Source organism: Fundulus heteroclitus, chromosome 13 (assembly GCF_011125445.2).
Source record: "Fundulus heteroclitus isolate FHET01 chromosome 13, MU-UCD_Fhet_4.1, whole genome shotgun sequence".
In the NCBI taxonomy this organism is placed as follows: domain Eukaryota; kingdom Metazoa; phylum Chordata; class Actinopteri; order Cyprinodontiformes; family Fundulidae; genus Fundulus; species Fundulus heteroclitus.
In genome coordinates this window covers 36,689,359-36,714,916 of record NC_046373.1, presented here as the reverse complement: position 1 = coordinate 36,714,916, position 25,558 = coordinate 36,689,359, and the positions used below count along the sequence as shown (strand labels likewise).

The window sequence follows — 25,558 nt, the reverse complement described above, 5'->3', positions numbered from 1 at the left end:
CTGGACAGGTCAGCAGTCTGTCGCAGGGCAACACAGAGACAAACAGGACAAACAACCATTCACGCACAAGGAGAATTTAGAGAGGCTAATTAACCTAACAGTCATGTTTTTGGACTGTGGGAGGAAGCCGGAGTAGATTCAAAGTCTGATAAGCAATAAAATATTTTTCTGCAAGATTACCCTAAAGGAGTAATAACCGGCGGGTTTTTATAGCATATATGCCGTAAAGTGACACACACACCCTGACCTATTTGACACCTTAGCCCATAGCCCAGAAAAAAGTGAGTGCCTCATTTTACATTCAAGTCCTCACCTTACTAGTAAAATTAGCAAAAAATTTTGTCGCTCAGCTGCAAGTACAGGGAGGCTAAAGTTACTATCCACACTCGTATTGTATGTTGGGTTCTTACAACTACAAAATACAACTTTAGAAAGAAAAAAAAAAGACTCAGATTTTCAGGTTTTAATTTGATATTTTTCCATAAATCGACGTACGATACAATTTTACTAACACTATCAATCTGGCTGAAGCCCTACATGAACGTAGGCCTATTCATTTGTTGTTGTTAAGCGTGAACTGCACTGATTTTTCCTCAATCCGGCGCTGCTCTGTAAAGACGGTGAATAATCAACAGTCCTGGGGGATTGTGATCCCTTTCATCCGTACTTCAGAGCCTAAATGCTGAAAATATGCTAACTTTACAGGTTAAAATCTCTTAAAAAGTCAGAAGATTGGTACCGTTTTGTGTTTGTCAGCAGTTTTGTCGAGTAAAAGAAGAAGTTTAGACAATTACTGCCATCATTCAACAAGAAAAAGCCACTTCCAAACCTGTTGATTTGACCTAAGCTCCCCCCAACTATATTTAGTTGGGGGGAGCAACTAGGTGTTGAGTGAGATTTGTGAAAATGTATTGGAGTAAAAGTATGCAATTAAGTTCAGAAATATAGTGAGGTAAAAGTTATCAAAAAAATTTATACCCGAGAAAAGTATAAACTTCTCCAAATATACTTAAGTACAGTAGTGAAGTATTTTTATTTCGTTACTACACAACACTGGTTAAAATTGTAATTCTAATCTTGTTTTGGACACTGTTGTCGATGCTGAATTCCAGGGGTAGACACTAGAAGTTCATAAATTTAAAATCATGGCTGGTGCTGATAAATACTTATGAGTCAAGTCACTTTTAAAAAGTAGAGATTTGGAACGTTGTATATATTTAAAAGCATTAATAACTGAATTTGCATTGCCAAAGGGATCAGAAAGAAAACAAAAGTCTGAAATAAGATAATAACCTATGTATCGATGAGGCACATTGTACTCCCTGGGAGACATTTTGCTTGGTATTTTGGTTATTTCTTTGTTAAAGTTTTAATTTGCTTTAATTTTTTTTGCATTCCCGGTGATTAACTACATTCAAGGTAGTTATGAAAAATAAATTTAAAGTAGGAGATGTTTCTCCGAGTGATAGCCCGTCAGTTTAGGCTGACGACCATGTCCTGGTAAGGGTATGCCCTTCACTTTCCGATTTCAATTGAACAATAAGCTTTGTGTTGACTAGAATTTAGCCATTTCTTTTTATCTTGGAATATCAGGCCCTGAATACAAATGCAGTCCACACTTTTCAGATTTACATTTGAAAACCACTTTTTAAACCACAGATTCTTTTCTATCCACATTACAATTATGCACTACTTTGTACGAGTCAATGTCATAAAATACCAATGAAATACACTGACATTTGTAATCATAATTTGACAAAATGCAAAACAGTTCAAGTAGTACAAATGCCTTTGCATCCATTGTACATTTCTATTTATATATGGTTCTTGCTTATCCAAATTGCCTTTGCCTCTTATACCTTTCAATTTCTAAATTCTTTTTGAGACAATCGCAAAATAAAAATCCAGAGGTGATTTTTCAGGGTTATCTGCCTTTAGAAATAACACTGTAAAAGATATGAAATGGCAGAGTAAGCTTATCCTTCATTTGCACATAAGTGCTTGTGGCCTTAGTAAACCAGACCTATGCTACCTTCCATCTTTACTCAGAAGTCAAATGTCTGATTTTTACAGATAGAGGAGAGGAGTCAACTGGGGTAATTTAAATGTCTGATCCAGATGCCTTTAAAGGGCCTTTATTTGGAGGTTTCCCGGGCACATCCTACACTGCAAATCCGACCTTTATGACATATTATATATTGAAAGAGTCTTTAGTCCCATTTAAAGTGTGACACTGGCCTGATCAGACTAACACTGAAAAACTGGTGGGCTGGAAAACTAACACCGCATTCTGTATGCACCATGCCCACTGTGAAACATGGTGGTGGCAGCTTTTCCACATAGTTTTTTTCTGTCTGTCTTGAATCCCAACGATCTCAATCTGTTGCAATGCAACACAAACTCGGAATAATGAGTGTGTAAACATCGGTCATTTCTTCCTCTGCAAATAGGTGTTCTTGCCTATACAGCTTTGATTCGTTTTGTATTGTTCACGCTACTTCTACGTTTGTTCGCTGTATTGCCAAAACAAATTCCTCGTAAAATACGAATTAGCAACAAATCTCACTCAGACTCTGCTCTGTGACACAGATGACCGGCATTAGTTCAAAGTTAGTTTTTTAATCATTTCAGATGAAGCTCAGGTGTTCAGATGTTGTCACCTACACCAACCTGCACAGCAGCACATGCTCAACACGTATTGTGCTCTTTACATATAAATGTTTGCAAGGTAAATTACTTGATGATGATAACTGGTCATTCAAACTTGCTTAAAATAAGAGTTATGGTATTGTAAAATGCGATATATACAATAATTTCCTATTTGCCCACGTTTCTGTGTGCATTTCTTCAGTCAAGTTGTGTCCAGTTAAGTTGGCTTTGAATGTAGAGTTTATCATCTGTGTTAAAGTTGTTGTTTCATACATCTAGCTTTAAATTTCAGTGATTCTTGCTTGGAAGGTGGTTTCATTATTTCTTTCTTTTTTCTAACTGTAACTAAAAAGAGTGAAATACTTACTTTATACAAAAACACAAAATGTGTTTCCGTTGCTGCTTGTTGTGAATTCAGATTTGAGGTCTTGCTTTTGTGTACGACTAGAGAAGGCTGGGGCTTTCTATCCGGGGTCATATTTAGTTGGGGGGAGCTTAGGTCAAATCAACGGGTTTGGAAGTGGCTTTTTCTTGTTGAATGATGGCAGTAATTGTCTAAACTTCTTCTTTTACTCGACAAAACTGCTGACAAACACAAAATTGTTGGATTTTGTTGTGAAATCAAAGGCAGCCGCAGAACACCAGACTCTCTAACAGCTAAACCAGTGTTGTAAAACCCCCTAAAGCTACATCTCCGCTGCAGGATCCGGGGCTAAAAGTGGGTAGAAACGGACCCCTGGTAGGAAGGCAGAGTTTTAAGGATGAACCCTGAACTAAAGGTGGAGTTTTGTGGAGGATGGAAGTTTCTCTTAGTTTTCATCTAATTTACAAACACAACTAGACCCAGCAACCCTCTGTGAACGCCGCTGTTTTATAGAGTTTGCATTCAACCGCTTTGATAAAATCTACAAATCATTGGCGTAAATGTTTAATCAAATGAAGCTTGAACGTCCACTTTGAGCTTCACCACAGAAATGCCAACGGTACCAATCTTCTGACTTTTTAAGAGATTTTAACCTGTAAAGTTAGCATATTTTCAGCATTTAGGCTCTGAAGTACGGATGAAAGGGATCACAATCCCCCAGGACTGTTGATTATTCACCGTCTTTACAGAGCAGCGCCGGATTGAGGAAAAATCAGTGCAGTTCACGCTTAACAACAACAAATGAATAGGCCTACGTTCATGTAGGGCTTCAGCCAGATTGATAGTGTTAGTAAAATTGTATCGTACGTCGATTTATGGAAAAATATCAAATTAAAACCTGAAAATCTGAGTCTTTTTTTTTTCTTTCTAAAGTTGTATTTTGTAGTTGTAAGAACCCAACATACAATACGAGTGTGGATAGTAACTTTAGCCTCCCTGTACTTGCAGCTGAGCGACAAAATTTTTTGCTAATTTTACTAGTAAGGTGAGGACTTGAATGTAAAATGAGGCACTCACTTTTTTCTGGGCTATGGGCTAAGGTGTCAAATAGGTCAGGGTGTGTGTGTCACTTTACGGCATATATGCTATAAAAACCCGCCGGTTATTACTCCTTTAGGGTAATCTTGCAGAAAAATATTTTATTGCTTATCAGACTTTGAATCTACTCCGGCTTCCTCCCACAGTCCAAAAACATGACTGTTAGGTTAATTAGCCTCTCTAAATTCTCCTTGTGCGTGAATGGTTGTTTGTCCTGTTTGTCTCTGTGTTGCCCTGCGACAGACTGCTGACCTGTCCAGGGTGTACCCCCGCCTCTTGCCCAGTGAATGCTGGAGATAGGCACCAGCCACCCCATGAGGGATTAAGCGGGTCAGAAAATGGATGGACTTTGAATCTGTGTTGGGTAAAGAGGACGGATAGTATGAAGTTTATCAGGGGTCTAATTTCAGTGGTTAAAAACCTGCTAAGTTGTTTACCAGCCCCGCTTACGAATGTCACCCAAGTTATTATTTTATAGCATTAACGGTTTGCATTTGGAGGACCTAGTTGCAAGAGACTATGTGCTGAAATTATAAAGGATTGTTCATTTGAAACAGAAATCAGAATGGAGTCAAATAATCAAAAGAATATCTGGTATAGTCAGATTTAACAACATTGACAAAACAAATACGCATCTTTTTGTGCAGTGTTTCTTATCATGAAGCCTTTACTTTGTGACATTTTACATAAAAATGTAATCAATACATTATAAAACTTTCAATTAAATTACTCAAATAACTTTTCAGACTACACTGAAATCATTTTTATATAGTTTCATCATTAATGTATTTAAAATGGAAGTCTTTCACACTGTAAGAACGTTAGCTGATATTTAACTGATACATGCATACGGCAGTTACGTGTATTAAAAGTACACCAGGAACAAAGTGATGGTGTGCCGATAATACATTTTCATTATACAGCGAAAGCCCTGTTTTCACAGAGCATCAATTCATTTGGACAAACTCAAATAACACATGATATACTTTATTCATCCGGGAATTGGGGAATTATCGAGCAGTAGCGGCATAACATATAGAAATCAAGCTAAACATGAGACCCAAAAATAAAAATATGAAGTGGAAGAGTATCATCTAAAAATGTCTATACATTCTTACATCTTATAGTTAAATCCATTTTGCTCTTAGCAGCCCCGTATTACTGACCTACTCAGTTAATGCTTTTAGCTAAGAAAAGACCTTGATGATTCTTTAGAGGATCCAAAGATAAATTGAACGTCTGTAACAGACTATGGGTTTACCGAAATATATAAATAAAAGGTGAGATATTAAAAAAAAACTTTTGGGGTGTAATAGTGTGTGACTTTAATTTTTAGAAAAAGAAGAAGAAAGAACATTTTAGCTGCTCCTTTGAAGAAATATTTCATTTAAGATACAAAATTAGAGATTAGTGAGAAAAACTGATTTATTGGTTATACACACTTTGGAATCCTGAGAAAAAGCATTCAATGTTTAGAAACCTAGTAGGAGAAAGGTTAAATTAGTCAAGATCTGATGAATTAGAACCATATTGTTACAATTTACTTTTGTTTATTTTTATTTAAACGCAATGAATTTTAACGTGCTATCATGGTGAAGCTGACTGCTTTAAGGATGGTAATAGTGGACTTTCTATGTTTTATTCAGTAAACCAGATTTAGAAACCAATCTCTGAAACAGATATGCCGAAATCCTTGGCTCCAAAAAAACAACAACAAAGAAACAAAACGATACACAGGTAGATTTAATTTACTAATAAATAAGATAGTATTCAAAACCTCTGGAAGTTTTTCACATTTTGTCATGTTACAACCACAACCTTTAATGCATTGTTTGACCCCAAACCCTGCTGCAGTGCTTGTTTCCAAAAGGCTAAAGCTTAGACTCTTCTGACCGAAGCACACAGTTCCAGTCTAAGTCCCAGAACAGTTAGGTTTTCAGTTTGTGATGGTTGCACAGAGTAGGCTTTTTTTTTCCTACCCTGACTCCCAAGAAGCTGGTTGACGTCTTTTAGAATTTATGGACATATCGATAATAAGACCCATCTTCTGTTCAGCCAAGGTTAAACATTTTACTCAAAAAATGTTGTAAAAATTCAGAAACAAAGAATTCTGTTAAACAAGAAAACTATGTTTTAGTATGTGAAGTGTTATATTAATCAACAGTGAGGTAAAATGAGAAGCCCGTGATATCTGCAGCAGATAAGTTCAACTTCATGGAAGTTTGACATAATCAACATCTTGTATTATGTCTTTTCAATTGTGACATTTACAGCAGACCTTGTTAAAACATTTAGCTTTTTCATGATGATAGCTTGTGTTAGTTTTCATATTTAATGCAGTTTCTTCATTAAACTCCACAACTGTTTTTCAGCCATTCCTCATAAATTACTTTCATCCATATAACCTTTTTCTCTGTTTTGTTTTTAACCTATGTGAGGCAGAACTGAAAAGTGCTTTACAAATAAAGTGTATTTGGTTGATACTGCAGGACAGAGATTAACATTTTAACAGAAACCCACTTCCAAAAGAGCCACCCTTTTAATGTATACTTTATTGAGGAATAGGATATTTGTGCAAAATTGAATGAAGAACAAGAAACAGCAGTAAGCACCAAAAAGTTCAATCATTTTTCATTTTTACAATGCTTAATTTTATACTGAGCCTTGATGGTAACAAAAAAGTTATAATAAAGGGGAGATAAACATTTCACACATAAATGTCTTTGTCACAGTGTGCTGAAGAGAGACAGTTTTCCTTATTGCAAATCTCTTTGTAGCCTTCTGTCTGGGTTAGACCGCTTACTGTTTTTTGGGGGCAAAAACAGAAGAATAAAATCATTGTTTTAAAAAAAAAGCATTACTCCAATAAACACTAGTAAATATTTTACCGTCAATTGGGTTGTAGAGGAGGCAGTATTCATGGGAAGGGTTCGATTCTTGGATTTTGTGGTAGAAATGCCCTTTTAAAACACACAGTGTTGTAAAACGTTTCAATGTAGAAAAGCAAACCAACCCTAATTTTGCAAAAACGTTTTTGCTGCCGTTGGGCGAAAGAAAAAGCAGATTTCTGTAACTTTACCCGGACTGAGGGAGGTGTGCTTTACTTCAAGTTCTTCTGAGGAACCAAACAAGGAACCCCACAGAAAGAACACGCAAACCACTTATTTTTCATAAGCTATCCATTACAAGGAATATATTGCTAGCTCAGTGTTTCCTCACCTTATAGAACGTTCCCATTTAAAAACCCTAAAAGAATAAAAAGAAAATGGTTAAAACAACATATTAGTATCTTTAAATACTTTAGATACTCTATCTTTATGAAAGTAAATCCTACCGTAGTTCAACGGTGTTAAAAGTACATTTTCTTGCTCCACACCTGTGAGGTCTGAAAAATAATTAAACATATATTGTTACACCGCCGAAAAGCGTAAGGGGGGATTCCCCAAGGAAGATTACTACGGTATCACATGATCAGTAGCATCATAGAGAGGATTCCCCCACCGTATATTCAACATATAACTTAAAAATCGTTAGAATATATTCATTAGAACTTACCAAAGAAGCGTATCCCATGTTGTAGGTTGGGGCCTGCGTTCTGACCCGCGGCATGGATGTGAGCGTTAGTGAGGACCGAAGCAGAAGACGCTTGTGACATGTTTTGTAGGAGTCACCGTGCATGCATTCAGTTAGGTGGGAAGAGGGCCTTATATATACATTATTGATAATACAGGCATTGTGTTTGTCCGCGTGATGGGGATTTTTAGGATACGTAAAGGCGTGAAATACAACATCCTGTCGATTTTTTTTGTGACAGGGTGTCCTATTTATAAATACTAAGCATGACGGCGCGAGGGTTGTAGAGAAAGACACAGTTTTTGTGTTGAGGGGTCAGATGATTGAGAGAAAGCGAGATCTCCCCCCCTTGTGTCTCCTCCCGCGCGGCGCTTCGAACAGGTTGAGTATTATTTTAACTGCTTACTGACCGAGTGAACTTATGACCCTCAAACTGACAGGGACCTGTAGAGTGTATGGACTTATTATGTTGTAAGCTGCAACTGGTAAGCGGTCAGTAACGCTTGCTGTTTACAGGGAGAGCTGAGGGGTTGCATCGCAGGATTCTGGGCTGAGCGAGAACCCTGAGCTTTTTATTTACAGATTCCGGATGGGGAAGCTTATGCGTCTAAACGATTTATATAGTTTTATTTTTAATCTTTATTTTGAAACTTTAAGTATTCAGAGTCTGACTGCTTTTACGGCTGAAACAAAGACTGATTTCCTCCCACCTTAAAGATTGGGTGTGCGTAACGGAATTAAATAATTCAAAATAATCATAATAATACTAATAAAAAGATTGGGTATGTATACCGGAGTTAAATAATTATAAATAACTTTAAATGATTACAATAATACTACTAAATAAGGTTGGGTATGCGTAACAGAATTAAATAATTACAATAATATCAATGATAGTAGTAATAATATTATTAATGATATGAATATAAATGAAAATAATAATAATACAATTAATAAAAGAATAATTAATTTAATAATGATTAATGTGGGGGGTGTCACATGAGGGGTCACGTGGTGGGGTCATATGGAGGTCACGGTAGGGGTCAATGATAGGGTGTCACATGAGGGTCACGAGCGGGGTCACGTGACGATCATGTGAGTAGGGTCACCTAAAAGGTCAATTAAAAAATAAACCCCGCCCCTTTTTAATCGCCCCGCCCACTTTTAATCCATCAAAATCGGATTAAAAAGTGACATGAGGTATACCCCTTATGTCTCTCATGCGGTTTTTGATGTTTTGATGTTCCAGAAAGTAGAGGACCTGCTTAGTGGGCTCTACACTTTTTATCACACAATTCCACTCAACAGGGCAAAGTTGATTAACAGTCGTCAGGCTCTTGGGCATATATCATTGGTGCTCACAAGAATTAGTGGGACCCTATGGGTAGGACACCTGTTGCGTGCCCTGGATCTCTTCTTGCAAGGTTACCAGGCACTCGTCCTTCATCTTTAGCAGGTAGTGGTTCTAGATTGTTGTGCTAAGTAGTACTCAGTAATTGCTATTTAATGTCCAATAAATATGTTACAACTCATGACATGTACCATATTTGACAATTGTTTATTTTTTTAAGCATTTTAGAATCAAACTCCTGATGCCCAAAATATCCGAGGTGTCCAGAAAGCCAAAGCCAGGAAATACTATTCTGTTGCTATGGAAGCCGTTATTGTCTGCTTCTGTGGGTTCCTGCATGACATTCTCACACATCTGAGCAGCCTGTCCACCTGACTGCAGAGGTCTGGCATCACTATAGCAGAAGCCCACTCTGCTTTGACCTCAACACAGGCTTTACTGGAGAAGTGCAAAACCAGGTATGTTTCTGTTTAGTACTTTTAGAGATTTAAAAAAGCATCAGCAAGAAAGGAAGAAAGTGTGTTGCTGTTATTCATCAGACAGGTGCCCATGATGAAAACCACAAGTGCAGACAGCTATGAGGGAATATCACTTACTAGAGCAGGTGAGAACAAGGCCCTCGTTACTGCACAGAAAGAAGTGATCGACAGGCTAGTTGAGAGTGTGACTAACAGGTTCCAAGATCCAAGTGTAAGGATTCTGCTTCACCAACTGGCCAGAGTCAGGAGATGAGACAGCAGGTTGGTTTATTAGACCAGTCCAGTCAGGTTGTAAATCAAAAACACATACCTAGTTTAATGTGAATGTATACTTATTTCAGATTTTGGTGACACAGAACTGGAAACACTTGTCGACCACTTCAAGCCTGTCCTGGAGACCTCAGGTATCCATGTTGAAAGGATCCCTGACCAGTGGACTGTCCTCAAGGTGATTATGTACCAAGAGTCCAAGTCCCTGCTGAAGACATCCTGGGTCAGTGTCAACAGGAGCTGTCAGCATTCCTGTCCTTATTTGCTGGCATTGTCTGACTTAATCCTGTCCCTCCCGGCCTATATATATATATATATATATATATATATATATATATATATATATATATATATATATATATATATATATATATATATATATATATATGACTCAAATGTCATAACACAGCTTCTAAATCTGAGTCTGACGCACAATTTATGCCACAAAATACAAACACGAAGCAGTTTGATTTTTGTCCGATGACGAGCGAGCGTGAGAGAACTGGTAAAGCAGCACAGAGTAACAGTAACTGAATATGTGCTAAAACTGCCTCTTTAAAATAAACCGCACGGTGCAGTCTGCGCCTGTCTGAATCGCAATGAGAAGTATTACAGGTCTATGCGTGAGCATAGTCAAGAAATCCCCCCAGGAGGATTACGTCAGGAGAGAGAAATTAAATGTTTCCTCAGCAGAGGAAAGATTTAATTCGGGCTGAATGTTTTATTTACGAGATTAAATTGAGTGACTGTGTCTCTCTATGGATCGCGCAGCGCCTACAATCAGCGCTGCTGCTCATGGTGCCGTGATTTTGAACCAGTGACAGCTCTGACGCGCATGACACGCACACCACTGTCGTTACCATTGCTCCTGGGGGGATTTCTTGACTATGCTCACGCACAGATCTGTAATACTTCTCATTGCGATTCAGACAGGCGCAGACTGCACCGTGCAGTTAATTTTAAAGAGGCAGTTTTAGCGCATATTCAGACAGAAACGGGCTGGGGGAGCCGAGGTGTGTTGCCTTGGGCGTGTTTACCCGCTGAAGGTAACCGCTGTGAAACAATCAGAAAGATTTCTCTGATTAATAACATCTTTATGGAGCGTTACTGTTACTCTGTGCTGCTTTACCAGTTCTCTCTCGCTCGCTCACTCGTCATCGGACAAAAATCACTTGGTGTTTGTACTGCTTGGTGTTTGTATTTTGCAGCGTAAATTGTGCGTCAGACTCAGATATAGAAGCTTTGTTACGGCTGGGACATGGAAGGGGTGCGCGGCTAAAAAAGTTAGACCAACAGAAACTTGGCACCTTCCTTCTAAACCAATCTTGGTGGATTATCTTACTTTCACTGTGGAACGTCCAGCTCCCACTTTGCACAGATGTCCTTCTAAATTATTCCAGTCAATAATTTCTGTATCAGCAATGATAATATTATATGATAAACTGTAAACAAACTAAAAATAAACCGAACTGTCCAAACTTTTAGAGCCAATCAAAATAGAAAAAGAGGAAACGAGATGCTGGGGAAATTGTGAAATCAAAGGAGATCCTTATAAAGTGTTGCACATCCTCCAATCTGTGAGAAACATTGAAGGTAGCAATAGGAATTAGCTAAAATTTTTCGAGCTGGAATAAAAGCAAAAAAGCTCTTGTTCGGGTTATGTTACCAATAAAAGGGCTCAAATCCACATAAACAACATGTTCAAGAAAACACAACAAAGGTTAATTTTACTTATGAAAAAACAAAGTTTAATTTAAAACTGACACATAAAACATATGACTAAACTGCCTACGATGTATTATAAAACCTGTTCTGTCTTAAGCCCAGTGTATTCAAAGAAAGAGAAATAGAAAGAGAAAGGCTCAAGTGGCTCCCAGTAAAGCAAACAGGTTAAGCCAGTAACGAGTTGACATTTCGAAGGTAACCTTTCTGGCAGTCAACCAGAGCCAATTTTTAACACAGAAGGAGAACAACTGCTTTAAAGTACTTCTTGATTCTGAGATCATACAAGTTGCTAAATGTTAGACAGTTCACATAATATTATGACCTGAGGAAAAAAAAAAAAAAAATTTGATGAAAAAGTGGATTTTTAAGGCTTTTTATCTCAAGGCTCATAATTTTTTTTTACATGACCGATTACGTAATTCGTAGGCAAGCGTTGATCTGTTGACATGGTAACAAGATACTTCCTGGTTGCAAACTCGCTTTCTCAAAGACAAATAGACAAATTAAACATGGCTAATAAGTGTGTGGCTTATGGTTGGTCAAATACCAACAAGGATAATGTCTCTTTACACACATTTCCGAACCCAAAAAGTCCCGGTGTTGTGCGAAATTCAGTTCCCCTGTGAAAATCTGTTCCCCTCTGTGTCGGGAGCTGCAGCCAGAGAGGCGGGCTTCCACGGCGCTTCTGATCGGTTTCGGTCACCCACGTTCAATGTCTACAGTGAGAGCACCGGAGCTAGAATGAACGGCTACACGCTAATCTAGCAGGTAAACTAACCAGATACATAAACACTAGAAGTGTGCATGCGCAGCAAGCAAGCGGAAACTAGGATAGAACGAGCACGCACACTGGTGTTACGTGAGTGCGTTAGAATGATCAGCATGGGGGACAACCAATAGATAAGGTGATTCCCCCAGAACTTGAGGGACAGAAGGGTTAGTATATACTGTATTTTCGGACCATAAGGTGCACAGGATTATAAGGCGCACTAAATATTCTTCTCAAGTGTGTAATATCACTCCGCCTTTTCACGTGCACAGAACAGAGAGAGCTTTTTTTTCTTTTTTGAGAGAGAGAGATCTCTCTGACAGAGTAGTTGGACTAAACTGCCCTGTTTCTAGCATTAGGCCAAAATAAACTTAATTTTTATATTGAATTAACTTACTAGGTCTATTGTTGCTAGGGTGTACTCCGGGCACGGGCTGCCCAAAGGTTCTCACATACTCGGGCGTATTCTGCCTATACTGTGAGCTTGGTGGACTCCGAGCTGACAGTCCACAGACGTTTTACCATTCAAAGTCAAGCGTACTGTTGCTTACATTTCTTGTGTAAATTCCTACAATTCCCACACTTTCTGCCAGTGGGATGAAGCGGCGGAACGGATGGTGCAATGTGTGATTAGCTAGCTGAGCACCTAGAATCATTTGTTTTCCAAAAGGCTCCTACAAGTCAGTGAGAACAGAGAGGGACTGTGATGATGTGCATCCTTGTGACCACCTGCTTGGAGTAGCTCAGTGTCACATATGAAACAGTTCAATGTAAAGACTTCTTAACACTTAGAAGTTTATAGTGTGAAACCGAGTACCGAGCACAGTGCTTTTCAGATCATAGCCACTTAACCATGTCCTTCTGCCAGACTCCAGATGATCCCGTTTTTCGATACACTGTGCTGCTTGGAGCAGCACAGTGTATCAAGCTCCGTGTCATATATAAAAGAGTTCGATGTAAAGACTTGTTGCCACCGAGAATTCATAAAAAATGAGCTGTGCACATACCTGTACTGATCAGGTAGTGACACAGTATACCGTACTGCTCTGAATATCCACTTAGCGGAGTGGCTTTGTTCAATTCAATTTGTCCGTCCGTCCATCCGTTGTCTTCCGCTTATCCGGGGTCGGGTCGCGTGGGTAGCAGCTTCAGTAGCAAGGCACAGACGTCCCTCTCCCCAGCCACTTGGGCCAGCTCCTTCGGGGGAATCCCAAGGCTCTCCCAGGCCAGCCGGGAGACATAGTCCCTCCAGCGTGTCCTGGGTCTTCCCCTGGGCCTCCTCCCGGTGGGACGTGCCCGGAACACCTCACCAGGGAGGCGTCCAGGAGGCATCCTGACCAGATGCCCGAGCCACCTCAACTGGCTCCTCTCGACGTGGAGGAGCAGTGGCTCTATTCTTGAGTCCTCTCCGGATGACTGAGCTCCTCACCCTATCTCTGACCAGCAATAACCCCATTGATGTTGTCCGTCCGTCCGTTTTCTTCCGCTTATCCGGGGTCGGGTCACGGGGCAGCTTCAGTAGGGAGGCCAAGACGTCCCTCTCCCCGGCCACTTGGCCACCCTATCTCTAAGGGAGAGCCCAGACACACTACGGAGAAAACTAATTTCAGCCACTTGTATCCGGGATCTCGTTCTTTCGGTCACGACCCAAAGTTTGTGACCATAGATGAGGGTAGGAACGTAGATCGACCGGTAAATCGAGAGCTTCGCCTTTTGGCTCAGCTCTCTCTTCACCACAACGGATCGGTACAGCGCCCGCTTCACAGCAGACGCTGCACCAATCCGCCTGTCGATCTCCCGCTCAATCTTCCCCTCATTCGTGAACAAGACCCGAAGATACTTGAACTCCTCCACTAGGGGCAGCACATCCTCCCCAACCCGGAGAAGGCACTCTTCCCTTTTCCGATTCAAGACCATGGTCTCGGATTTTGAGGCACTGATTTTCATCCCGGCCGCTTCGCACTCGGCTGCAAACCGCTCCAGTGAGAGCTGTAGATCACGTCCTGATGAAGCCAATAGGACCACGTCATCCGCGAATAGCAGAGACGCAATCCTAAGGCCACCAAAACGGATCCCCTCAACACCTTGGCTGTCCGTAGAAATTCTGTCCATAAAAGTTATGAACAGAATCGGTGACAAAGGGCAGCCTTGGCGGAGTCCAACTCTCACCGGAAACGAGTCCGACTTACTGCCGGCAATGCGGACCAGACTCTGACACCGGTCGTACAGAGACCTGACAGTCCTTATTAAAGGGCCCGGTACTCCATACTCCCGGAGTACCCCCACAGGATCCCTGAGGGACACGGTCGAATACCTTCTCCAGATCCACAAAGCACATGTAGACTGGTTGGGCAAACTGCCGTGCCCCCTCCAGAATCCTGCTGAGGGTGTAGAGCTGGTCCTGTGTTCCACACAGGACAAAAACCACACTGCTCTTCCTGAATCCGAGATTCGACTATCCGACAGACCCTCCTTTCCAGAACCCCTGAATAGATTCCTCTATAGTTGGAACACACCCTCCGGTCCCCCTTTTTAAATAAGGGGACCACCACCCCAGTCTGCCAATCCAGAGGAACTGCCCCCGATGTCCACGCAATGCTGCAGAGCCATGTTAACCAACACAGCCCCACAACATCCAGAGCCTTAAGGTACTCAGGGCGAATCTCATCCACCCCCGGAGCCTTGCCACCGAGGAGCTTTTTAACAACCTCGGCAACCTCAGCACCAGAGATGGGAGAACCCGACCCAGAGTCCTCAGGCTCTGCTTCCGCAATGGAAGACATGTTGGTGGGATTAAGGAGGTCTTCGAAGTATTCCGTCCACTGACGCACGACGTCCCGAGTCGAGGTCAGCAGCACACCACCCCCACTATAAACAGTGTTGGTACTGCACTGCTTCCCCCTCCTGAGACGCCGGATAGTGGACCAGAATCGCTTCGAAGCCGTACGGAAGTCTCTCTCCATGGCCTCTCCGAACTCTTCCCACGCCCGAGTTTTTGCCTCGGCGACCAGCCGAGCCGCCTGCCACTTCGACTGCCGATACACATCAGCTGCTTCCGGAGTCCCACAGGCCGATAAAGCCCGATAGGACTCCTTATTCAGCTTGACGGCTTCCCTCACCGCTGGTGTCCACCAGCGTGTTCGAGGGTTTCCGCCACGACATGCACTGACAACCTTGCGGCCACAGCTCCGACTAGCCGCCTCAACAACAGAGGCGCGGAACATGGTCCATTCGAGAATCAATGTCCCCCGCCTCCCTCGGGACGTGTTCAAAGTTCTCCCGAAGGTGGGGGTTAAAGCTCCGTCTCACAGGGGACTCTGCCAGACGTTCCCAGCAAATCCTCACAATACGTTTGGGCCTGCCAGGTCTAACCGGCTTCCTCCCCCACCATCAAAGCCAACCAGATAGTGGTCGGTGGAGAGCTCCGCCCCTCTCTTCACCCGAGTGTCCAAGACATGCGGCCGCAGATCAAATGAAACGACAACAAAGTCGATCATTGAACTGCGGCCTAGGGTGTCCTGGTGCCAAGAGTACATATGGAAACCCTTATGCTTGAACATGGTGTTTGTGATGGACAATCCATGACGAGCACAGAAGTCCAACAACAGAACACCACTAGAGTCCAGATCAGGTGGGCCATTCCTCCCAACCACGCCCCTCCAGGTCCCACTGTCATTGCCCACGTGAGCATTGAAGTCCTCCAGCAAAACGAGGGAGTCCCCAGGAGGGGCACTCTCCAGTACCCCTTCCAAGGACTCCAAAAAGGGTGGGTAATTTGAACTGCCATTTGGTGCATAAGCACAAACAACAGTCAGAACCCGTCCCCCCACACGAATGCGGAGGGAGGGCACCCTCTCGTTCACCGGGGAAAACCCCAACGTGCAGGCACCGAGATGAGGGGCAACAAGTATGCCCACTCCAGCTCGGCACCTCTCACCAGGGGCAACTCCAGAGTAGAAGAATGTCCAGCCTCTCTCGAGGAGACCGGTTCCAGAGCCAGAGCGGTGCGTCGAGGTGAGTCCGACTATCTCTAGTCGGAACCTCTCAACCTCGCGCACGAGCTCAGGCTCCTTCCCCACCAGAGAGGTGACATTCCACGTCCCAAGAGCCAGCTTCTGCAGCCGAGGATCGGAACTCCAAGGTCCCCGCCCTCTACTGCCACCCGTTGCACAATGCACCCGACCCCTTTGGCCCCTCCGACAGGTGGTTAGCCCATCGGAAGGGGGACCCATGTCGCCTCTTCGGGCTGAACCCGGCCGGGCTCCATGGGTAAAAGCCCAGCCACCAGATGCTCGCCAACGTGCCCCACCTCCAGGCCTGGCTCCAGAGTGGGGACCCAGTGACCCGCGTCCGGGCGAGGGAACACGGTGTCCATTTATGGTATTCATCATAAGGGGCTTTTTGGGCTGCTCTTTGTCTGGTCCCTCACCTAGGACCTGTCTGCCTTGGGTGACCCTACTAGGGGCTTAAAGCCCCTGACAGCATAGCTCCTAGGATCATTGGGACACTCAAACCCTTCCCCCACGGTATGGTGGCAGCCCAGGGAGGGCTATTCAATTCAATTTAATTCAATTCAATATATATATATCGCCAATTCACGAAACATATCATCTCAAGACACTTTCCAAAGTCAAATTCAATAAGATTATACTGATTGGGTCAGATTATATAGATTGGTCCAAAAAATTTCCTATCTAAGGCGGAACCCAGTTGATTGCATCAAAGTGTTGACAAGCAGCATTCACTCTTCCTGGAGAAGCGTAGAGCCACAGGGAGAGTCGTCTGCATTGTCCATGGCTTTGCAGCAATCCCTCATATTGAGCAAGCATGAAGCGACTTTGTTGCATACCAAAGTCATACTTACACATTGTAACAGAGTTTTGAGCCCAATGTACCACATAAAATCGGTCAGTAAGCACAATGGTAATCATACATAAGGCGCACCGGATTATAAGGCACACCATACATTGTTAAGAAAAATCTAAGGATTTTAAGTGCGCCTTATAGTCCAAAAACTACGGTAATGTCTATGGGACAGGATGGAAAGACAATATTACCCAGGATAACAAAAAGTGTTTCTGAACATAATTATAGCTTTAATCCATTTCTAATAAACAACAAAACATATACCATAAAAAATAAAATGTTTTAAATAATTACCTGTCCTTTTGTGGAAGAAGCCCTCAAATGCAACAAAGTTATTGACCTGTACACAGTGATAAAAGAGAGATCACATCAAAACAATGACAATGTTCACTCTAAGAACAGCATAGTTATATCCAGAGAAACAGTTAATGAGACTTCCTGCAGCTGTCAGACAACAGTTGTATTTCTCAAAAGCAGTGACAAACTGACCTGACTTGATTTTACATTAGGAAAGCATTGCGGTGAGAGAGATTTTGTTAAAAACATTGGTAAACATCAGTGGGGAAATTAAAGTTCAGACATGCATTATCACAAAAGGTTTAGAGGATGGAATACAGTTTGTTCTTTTCCCCAAACCTAAAAGGAATCTAGAAAATTGTAAAAGATGGATAGAGGTAGGCGGCCAACCTGAGCAGCTGAACAAAACAGTGATTGATGGGGAACCTCCACGTTTGTCTGTAACTCAATTTTTGTTCATAGACATTTTATGCTTTATAGTTAAATGCCAATGCTTGACACTAGTTCTGTTGTGTTTTATGTATATTGGGTGTATGTATGTTGCAACTTCTGGCTGCCTAAGTTGAGTCTTTGTCAGCTGTGATCAGTTAACAGGACTCAGATTTTGCACAATGCTTTTATTAGGTAGCGTAATGGAAACATTGCACTCCTAATACAGAATTTCACTGGGTTAGGCTCTTGCCATGGATAGCTTGATGGCAGCAGGAAAAAAATTACTGCAGTCTGCAGTAACTATTTTACATTATTACTATATATTTTACTGCTGTGTAGTAAAATATATATAATTTTCCCATGGGGACCTTGAAATAACTTCACTTACACCAGGGGTGTCAAACATACGGCTCGCGGGCCGCTTCCGGCCCACCGAACAATTTAGTCCGGCCCGCTGGCTAAATGCATTATCATTATTAAAAATAAAAAATAAAAAAAATAAAAATAAAATTTATTTTTTTTATCCAGTGTCCTGTCTGGCAATGTGGCAATAAGAATTAACTTGTCTTAATGCCAAAAAGAGCTCATCAGATTTGACTTTCACAAGTGAAGCAGTACTGCTTTTGCCATAGTGCTCCGCTTGATTTATGAATGTGAATAGTTTTATTATGATTCATGCGGGGAATATCTCAAATGATATGGACACTACAATGGATAAGTAGGAGAGTAAAGGAAGAACAATAAGATCAAAAGAAAAGGTGAAAGAAAGAGGAAATAAAAGGAAGAGAATGATAAAAATAATTATTGAAAAAAACATGTATTGTACTTAGTTTAATTGAAAATCTGCAGTTCCTATATTGTCCACGAGGGGCGCTGTGTTTTAATCAGGAGATGGTAGCACTGCGCTTCAGATGTGGAAAATTGATTTTAAATAATTTCTTAATTTGTATCTGTTTGATGTATTTTGTCATGCAGGAGTGTTTTTAAGTTCCAAAAAATGTGAATAAATGTTTTTCAACATTGTACAATCACTTTGATCAGTTCTTATGCATAATGCACAAGTAAATGTTTAACTGAGTAAAAGTATTGTTGAAATTGCACATACTTTTCTTAAAAACGCTGAGGTTATTCATAATATATTGTGTAAAAGTGAAATTCATTTAAATATAAAAATCAACAAAAAGTCCACTTTTATTAGTTCTATTTAATCTTGCAATGAGTTTACTCGTGTGGCCCTCTTGAGATCAGATTAAGCTGTATGCGGCCCCTAAACCAAAATGAGTTTGACACCCCTGACTTACACGATTCACAACTAATTTGGAAAAAAAATTCCCTGTCTTCTTTGCCTTAATGTTGATGGATAAAGTAAAAATGTCTCTGATGTTACCGTGAACTTTACTTTTGTCGCCACTAACAGTGTCTTTGTTGTTGGGGGTTAGATCGGCCTGGGCTACACTTCAGAGTGGGGGGAGCGATCTTTCAGTTGCCGTCATGTCAATTGTTGGCCTACAGCTGGGCAATGGGACAAGAGAAGAAAATGTACTGTCCTAATATAATTACAGAGGTCTTTGTTAGTGATCTTAGATTAAATACAGAAAATAAACGCAGTCCCTGGAGCAACCAGTTTGTCTCTAATGCATTATAGACCACAACCAAAATGGCAAATAAACTAAACACGTTTGTTTATTTTTTGCAATATTTAGGTAGACATAGTTTTAGTGTTTTCACACTGATACACCAGACCACAATACACTCTTGATCCCCTAGCTACCAGGTTGACTGGTTGTGAACCGTTTGGTAGAGATGAATTGGAACAGCTCAGTTTCTCCTTGATCTACACATCAATTAGGGTTTGATCAGTGAGGATGTCAACTCAAGAAAAATACCATTTTCTAGACTTCATAAATGCCTCTTCTCTGTGCTTCTTCTGTATGTGCTATGCAGCTTTTCAAGTAACTCTTTTAGATGTTTAATAGTATTAGTTAATAAATAGTTTTTTCTTCAGCTGATAAATAATAGTAGATGATAACCAGCTTTAGAGTTCTATTGCTGATTAATTACTTCCAATATTCCTTAATTTGCACGGGATCCATAAGCAGAAAAAGTTTAAATAATTTTTGACATTTCATTTATATTAACCTACATCGAGCTGACATTCTCAAGTTACACAGATGACTTTTCGAGAAGGGCAGCCCACATAGAGCATCAATACGCGCCAGCTGCTGAATATTGACCTAAAAAATCATTCAATATATCTCAAATTAGGCAAATACTTTTCAAAACGTACACTGTGTTGCTTTAGGGTAAAATGAAAAACTATGACAGTACATTTAAGTCAAAATGATAAGTGCATTGTAATTGTGAATTTGAAGTGCTGTAAGTTTTCTAGTTTTCTAGTTGTAGTAAGTTGAAGTACTAGCAGCAGTTTTAAAAAATGACATTTTTACAGATTCTTAAGTACAAGTACAAAATACATTTTGTGAGTCACAGATCAAAAACCTCTTAGATTCTCAGTTTTACCCCAATTAATGCTAAACTGGGGCAAAACTGTGCATTGAATCTGTGGAATTTTGTAATTGTAGATTTCTTTTCTCTTTCACAAATACAAAAAGATTTACACAAATTGCTTTCTTTGAGTCACATACCAAAAACCTTTTAGAATCTAAGTTTTGCCCCAAATGAGCCAAAACAAATTTACACACCTGTATTAACATTATCCCACAATATTTTTTAATTACTGGTCTGATGTTTTCTTGCTTCAACTCAAAGGGGTAGCGACCATTAAGCTGATAACAGCTAGCATTAGCTTATGTTGTCTGGGAGGTTGACTATTACACTGGAGTAGGATAGGATATACAGGAGCATTACTGAGATTTTTGTCTTGCTCTAAAACATCAGTGTCATACTGTTAGCATAGCACTTGGAAACGTTCAGCAGTTTGTTTTTCTTGTCTGTCTGCCTAGGAAGGTTTCTCCGAACAACTCCTTTGTATTTATCTTGTCTACAAAGAAAGTCACATGTTTTCTCCACATGTTAGCAGACTGGCTTTCAGCAGCAGCTCGTTATTTGGGTCAGGTGTGCGGCTGGAGGAAGGAGATGAGCTGTGTCTCAGTGTGCGCTGCTGCTGGAAGAGTTGCGTCAATTTGGGCAGACGTGAATGGGTCTGTTTATCGATAACACAATGGAGAAAACCCTGTGGACGTCTGGCTGACATCTCATATAAATTTAGCGTAATAGCCTAATTACAGCATCATTTTAACAAATGACAGCGTAAGGGGCTGAAATGTGCTCGCAGGTACATGATGTTTAACTTAGTAATATTTATCATGATTACAAATAATACTTCCAGACGCAATGTCTACTGGGCAAAAGTATTTGGAACTACAGGTATTACTAGACATGTACCTTAAACTATGTTGTGTACTATCACCAAATGCACTGGCGCGAGGCTTTGGATTGAATTTAGCTTAGCAGGATGTCAGGATACGACATGTTGTGAATTAATTATAGATGATGAGGGGCACTGTCCAGCAGTTACAGTATTCTCATGTCTGATTGCAAGACTTTATTTAAGTACTAAAAAAGTTGTTATGCTTTCACCCAGTTATTAAAACAAATTGTGTAAATATTTCTTTTATTTGACTATATCAAATATGTGCATATTTGATTATGATACTTTGATCAGCTGATTTAAGAGTGCTGAAAATCCTTAAAGCTATACTTTTGGTTATACTGGGTGAAATGGTCCTTTCATCCTGACAGTAATCAATACATCATGCATTCAGAAAAAGGAGGTTAAAAAAATTAGATCTCTGTGAAAGCTGCAGGCCTGTAGAAACTCTGACCAATCCTGTCATTCGGTCCAAATGGAAAGAACCTATCAGATGCCTTAATGTCTCGTTTTGCCCACGCTCCCCTCTGTCCCCTCTAGTTCCGGAGATATCGCCTTATCTATTGGTTGTTCCACATGACAATCACAGTGCTGTCAACACCAGTGTGCGTGCACGTTCCTTGTTGGTTTCCACTTGAACCCAGTGCAGGTGGTGGGAGTAGGCCTGAGGTTAAAAATCTCACTATTTGATTGGATTTCAATTATTTGGGTTACGATTTGATTCAATCTAAACTTGATGCGATATTGATTTAAATGTTTCTATATTTATTTATTTTTTTGTAATAAGTTGAAGTACACAATTATTTTAGACTGTTACATTTTACATATTTGTTTATTTTTGTCCATATGAACAGCTGTACTATACCAGTGCATGTTTTAATATTTTTCAGCAATTAATAATCAATATAGAATACGAAGCTAAAAACATTACAGTACTGTATTAGCATTGAAGTAAAGTGTAGGAAAACCTAATTTATTCTCCTTTCCTCTTAGAGACCGGGATAATTGTTATAATTTTTTTTAACAATAACATCTGAAAATGAAGCAATAGCACTGGCATTTTTGTAATGAATATATAGAGCAAAAGTGGGGAATAAAGTATCACAGTTCTCAGTGCTGGACTGGGGAGAAAAAGTGTCCTGGGAGGCCCTCTTTCATAGGTAGGCTATATATCACTTATAGTGCTAATGTTATCTTTTTTCCCCCCTCTTAGGGCCAATATAATATACAGCAACAACATATAGTATATAGCCTTTAAGTTAAACTATAACAAAGTCACAGTTACTTTCCTTGCAACAAAATAATAAACATAACTTGATCCTAACAAAATAAAGAATTGGAAAACGACAGTAGTTATAAACTTATAGTGTTCACCCTTTGAGCAACCTCTGTAACCTCCTATAATGTTATCACGTCTCCAGAATGTTTACCTTAAAGGGATCCATGATTAGTTCAACATGTTGGACTAAATGAAATCACAGTTTCTTACGTCATTCTGCAAATCGACTGTTGTGTTTCTTTTTTTAACTTGAACATGTAATTTTTCACCGAAATATCTATCATTATCTGCACAGTATATTTTTCCCTTTCTGATAAAGAAATTATTATAATAACATTTTTATCTTCTGCTTTATAGCTTAACTTTACATTTAGGTTTAATCATATTATTTAACCTTGAGTGCAAGTCTGTGTGAAAGTTTTCTTCCGTCTATGTGTTTTTGCCTCTGTCACTCCAAAATTCCCCCACTATGGTACAATAAAAGTATTTCTATTCTAACAGGTAAGACAGGAGTTGCAGAAAAGGGTAACCTGTTATGGCGGTTTGACAATGTTTTTTCCCCACACCATAAAGACATGTAAATAAACATTTCCTTTGTAAAGATTAAAATCAAAAACTGGAAATTTATTGTATTGTATTGTATACATTGTAAATGTATTGTAATGATCCGTATTATACTTTATTGCTAAGTGCTGTTACACACTTACTGTTTCTTTAACTTAGGTTGTTTTGGGGTTATATCAGAAGAAATGTGTGGCTTCCACGGGGAGGAGTGGGGGTCCGGAGGACTGGTGGGGTAAAAGCTGTCCCGTTCTGTTTGTCCTAAAATAAAGTGTTAGCAGCAACACCTCGGTCTGGTGCTTGGGTGTCATAATGGAACGATACAGTATTCACACAAATTTTTTTTATTCAAAAGTAATCTTCTTCTACGCTTCATTTTAAGATGAAATATCCGTATTGTGCTGTATATGCGCACATGGCTTGTGGTCTCTGCTTCAATCATTCTCGCAAATATGCTCAATTGGCTGAAATCAGGGAAACTGTCAGGCAGGTGAGACATCTAAGGTCAATGTTAGTCATTAAGGAGGAGAGGAAGAGAGTGAGAGAGAAATTGGAGGCAAAAGAGGAGAGAATCCCAACGGATCCGGGAGAAGAAAATGAGCAATCAGAAAATGTCTCTTTCTCTCACCTGACTTTACGTCGTTACGTCAGCAGAGGAAAATGTTATTTGGGCTGAAAGTTTTTTTAAGAAGTTTAAATTGAGTGACCGCCTCTATCAATCGCGCAGCGCCTACAAAGCGCTGCTCATGGGGCCGTGATTGAACCGGTGACAAGCACTCATGCGCATTTCACGCCCACACCGCTGCCGTTACCGCTGCTGCTGGGGGTGATAGACGTGATTTCTTGATTATGCTCACGCACAAAGCTGTAATACTTTTCATTGTGATTCAGATGGGTGCAGTTCATTTTAAAGACAGAAACAGGCAAACAAGAGATGGGTCTGCGGAGACCTGAGGAGTGTTGCCATGGGCGTGTTTACCTGCAGGATGTAACCGCTGTGAAACAATCAGAAAATAACTTTTTATTTCTCTGATTAATAACACCTTTATGGAGCGCTCTGTTATTGTTACTCTGTGCTGCTCTACCAAAGTGTGGCTCGCTGGCTCCAAGTCATCAGACACAAATCAATTCAAACTTCTTCATGTTTGTATTTTGCGGTGTAAATTATGAGTCGGACTCAGATTTAGAAGCAGTTAGATGAAATAAATAAAGTGCGAACACACACAGGTAGATCATTAGAGTTTAGTACGTGAATCCACTCAGAGGGACTGCTTCAGAGATGTTTCAGGTTGTGGAGGATTGACTGATCTGTCTCTGGGTTCTGCTGTGAATGTTATGTGTAAATTTATTTATACAGTTTAATTCAAATTATGTTCTAATTTTATTTATATAACCTTTGTTATAACGTTTGAGCTGCAACTGCCATATATATATATATATATATATATATATATATATATATATATATATATATATATAGAAGGATAGAGAAATTAGAGAGAGATAGAAGAGAGAGGAGAGGAGGATATTATAAGATAAATAGATATATAGAGGAGTTTATTTTTATAATATATTTGGTTTATGTTTCTTTTTTTTTGAGATTGGGAACCCCTGGTTTAGAGTATGCAACGCCCTCTGCTGTATGGCTATGTGAATTACCTACACATCCCAGAAAAAAAAATATACATATATACTAAAATAAATAAATAAAATATATATAGAGAGAGAGAGAGAGAGATATAGCATACACACACATAGATGAGGAGACAGAACACACACAGGAGATAGACAGTATAGAGAGATGATAAGTATATGTGTGTAGATATATAGAGAGGAGATAGAGAGAGAGAGATGAGAGAGAGAGATACACACAGAGAGAGAGATGATAGAGAGACGGAGCTAGAGTAGAGAGAGAGAGAGAGAGAGAGAGAGAGACAGCAGAGAGAGAGAGAGAGAGAGACCGCACCGAGAGGATTGATGATAGCGAGAGAGAGAGAGAGAGAGAGAGAGAAGAGAGACAGACAGAGAGATATAGACGAGATAGACAGACAGGAGGAGAGAGGAGAGAGAGGGTTTAAAGAAAGACGAGAGAGAAGAGGAGAGAGAGAGAGAGAAGAACAATGAGAGAGATAGACAGAATACGAGAGAGAGAGAGAGAGAGAGAGAGAGATAGATACACACAGAGAGAGAGATGATACAGAGAGAGAGAGAGAGAGAGATAGAGAGATAGAGACGAAAAGAGGAGAGTGAGAAGAGATTATGCGATAGAGAAGATAGAGATATAGATAGATATTTATATATAGAGACAGTATATATATATAGTATATATAGATATAACAGAATTAATATATATATATATTAATATATATAGATATATATATATATAGATAATATTATATATATATATATTATATAGATAGATAGATAGATAGATAGATAGATAGATGGCTGCAC

The 25,558-nt window shown here is 40.2% G+C and overlaps 1 protein-coding gene and 1 long non-coding RNA gene across 8 annotated transcripts in view; both read right to left on the bottom strand.

Moving 5' to 3' along the window:
- The window catches only part of atat1 (alpha tubulin acetyltransferase 1), a 77,975-nt gene that overhangs the window by 25,388 nt on the left and 27,029 nt on the right, over positions 1-25,558 (bottom strand). For all 7 annotated transcript variants that reach the window (XM_036145639.1, XM_036145640.1, XM_036145641.1 and 4 more), the window contains one exon: positions 17,439-17,484. In XM_036145639.1, coding sequence (XP_036001532.1) covers positions 17,439-17,484 — 46 coding nt within the window. The remainder of the gene's footprint in view (positions 1-17,438; positions 17,485-25,558) is intronic.
- On the bottom strand, positions 6,786-8,486 carry LOC118565361. Its single transcript, XR_004932340.1, has 3 exons — positions 7,446-8,486; positions 7,000-7,357; positions 6,786-6,913 (listed from the first exon to the last, which is right to left on the bottom strand). It is a non-coding gene; the product is annotated as an uncharacterized LOC118565361 (long non-coding RNA).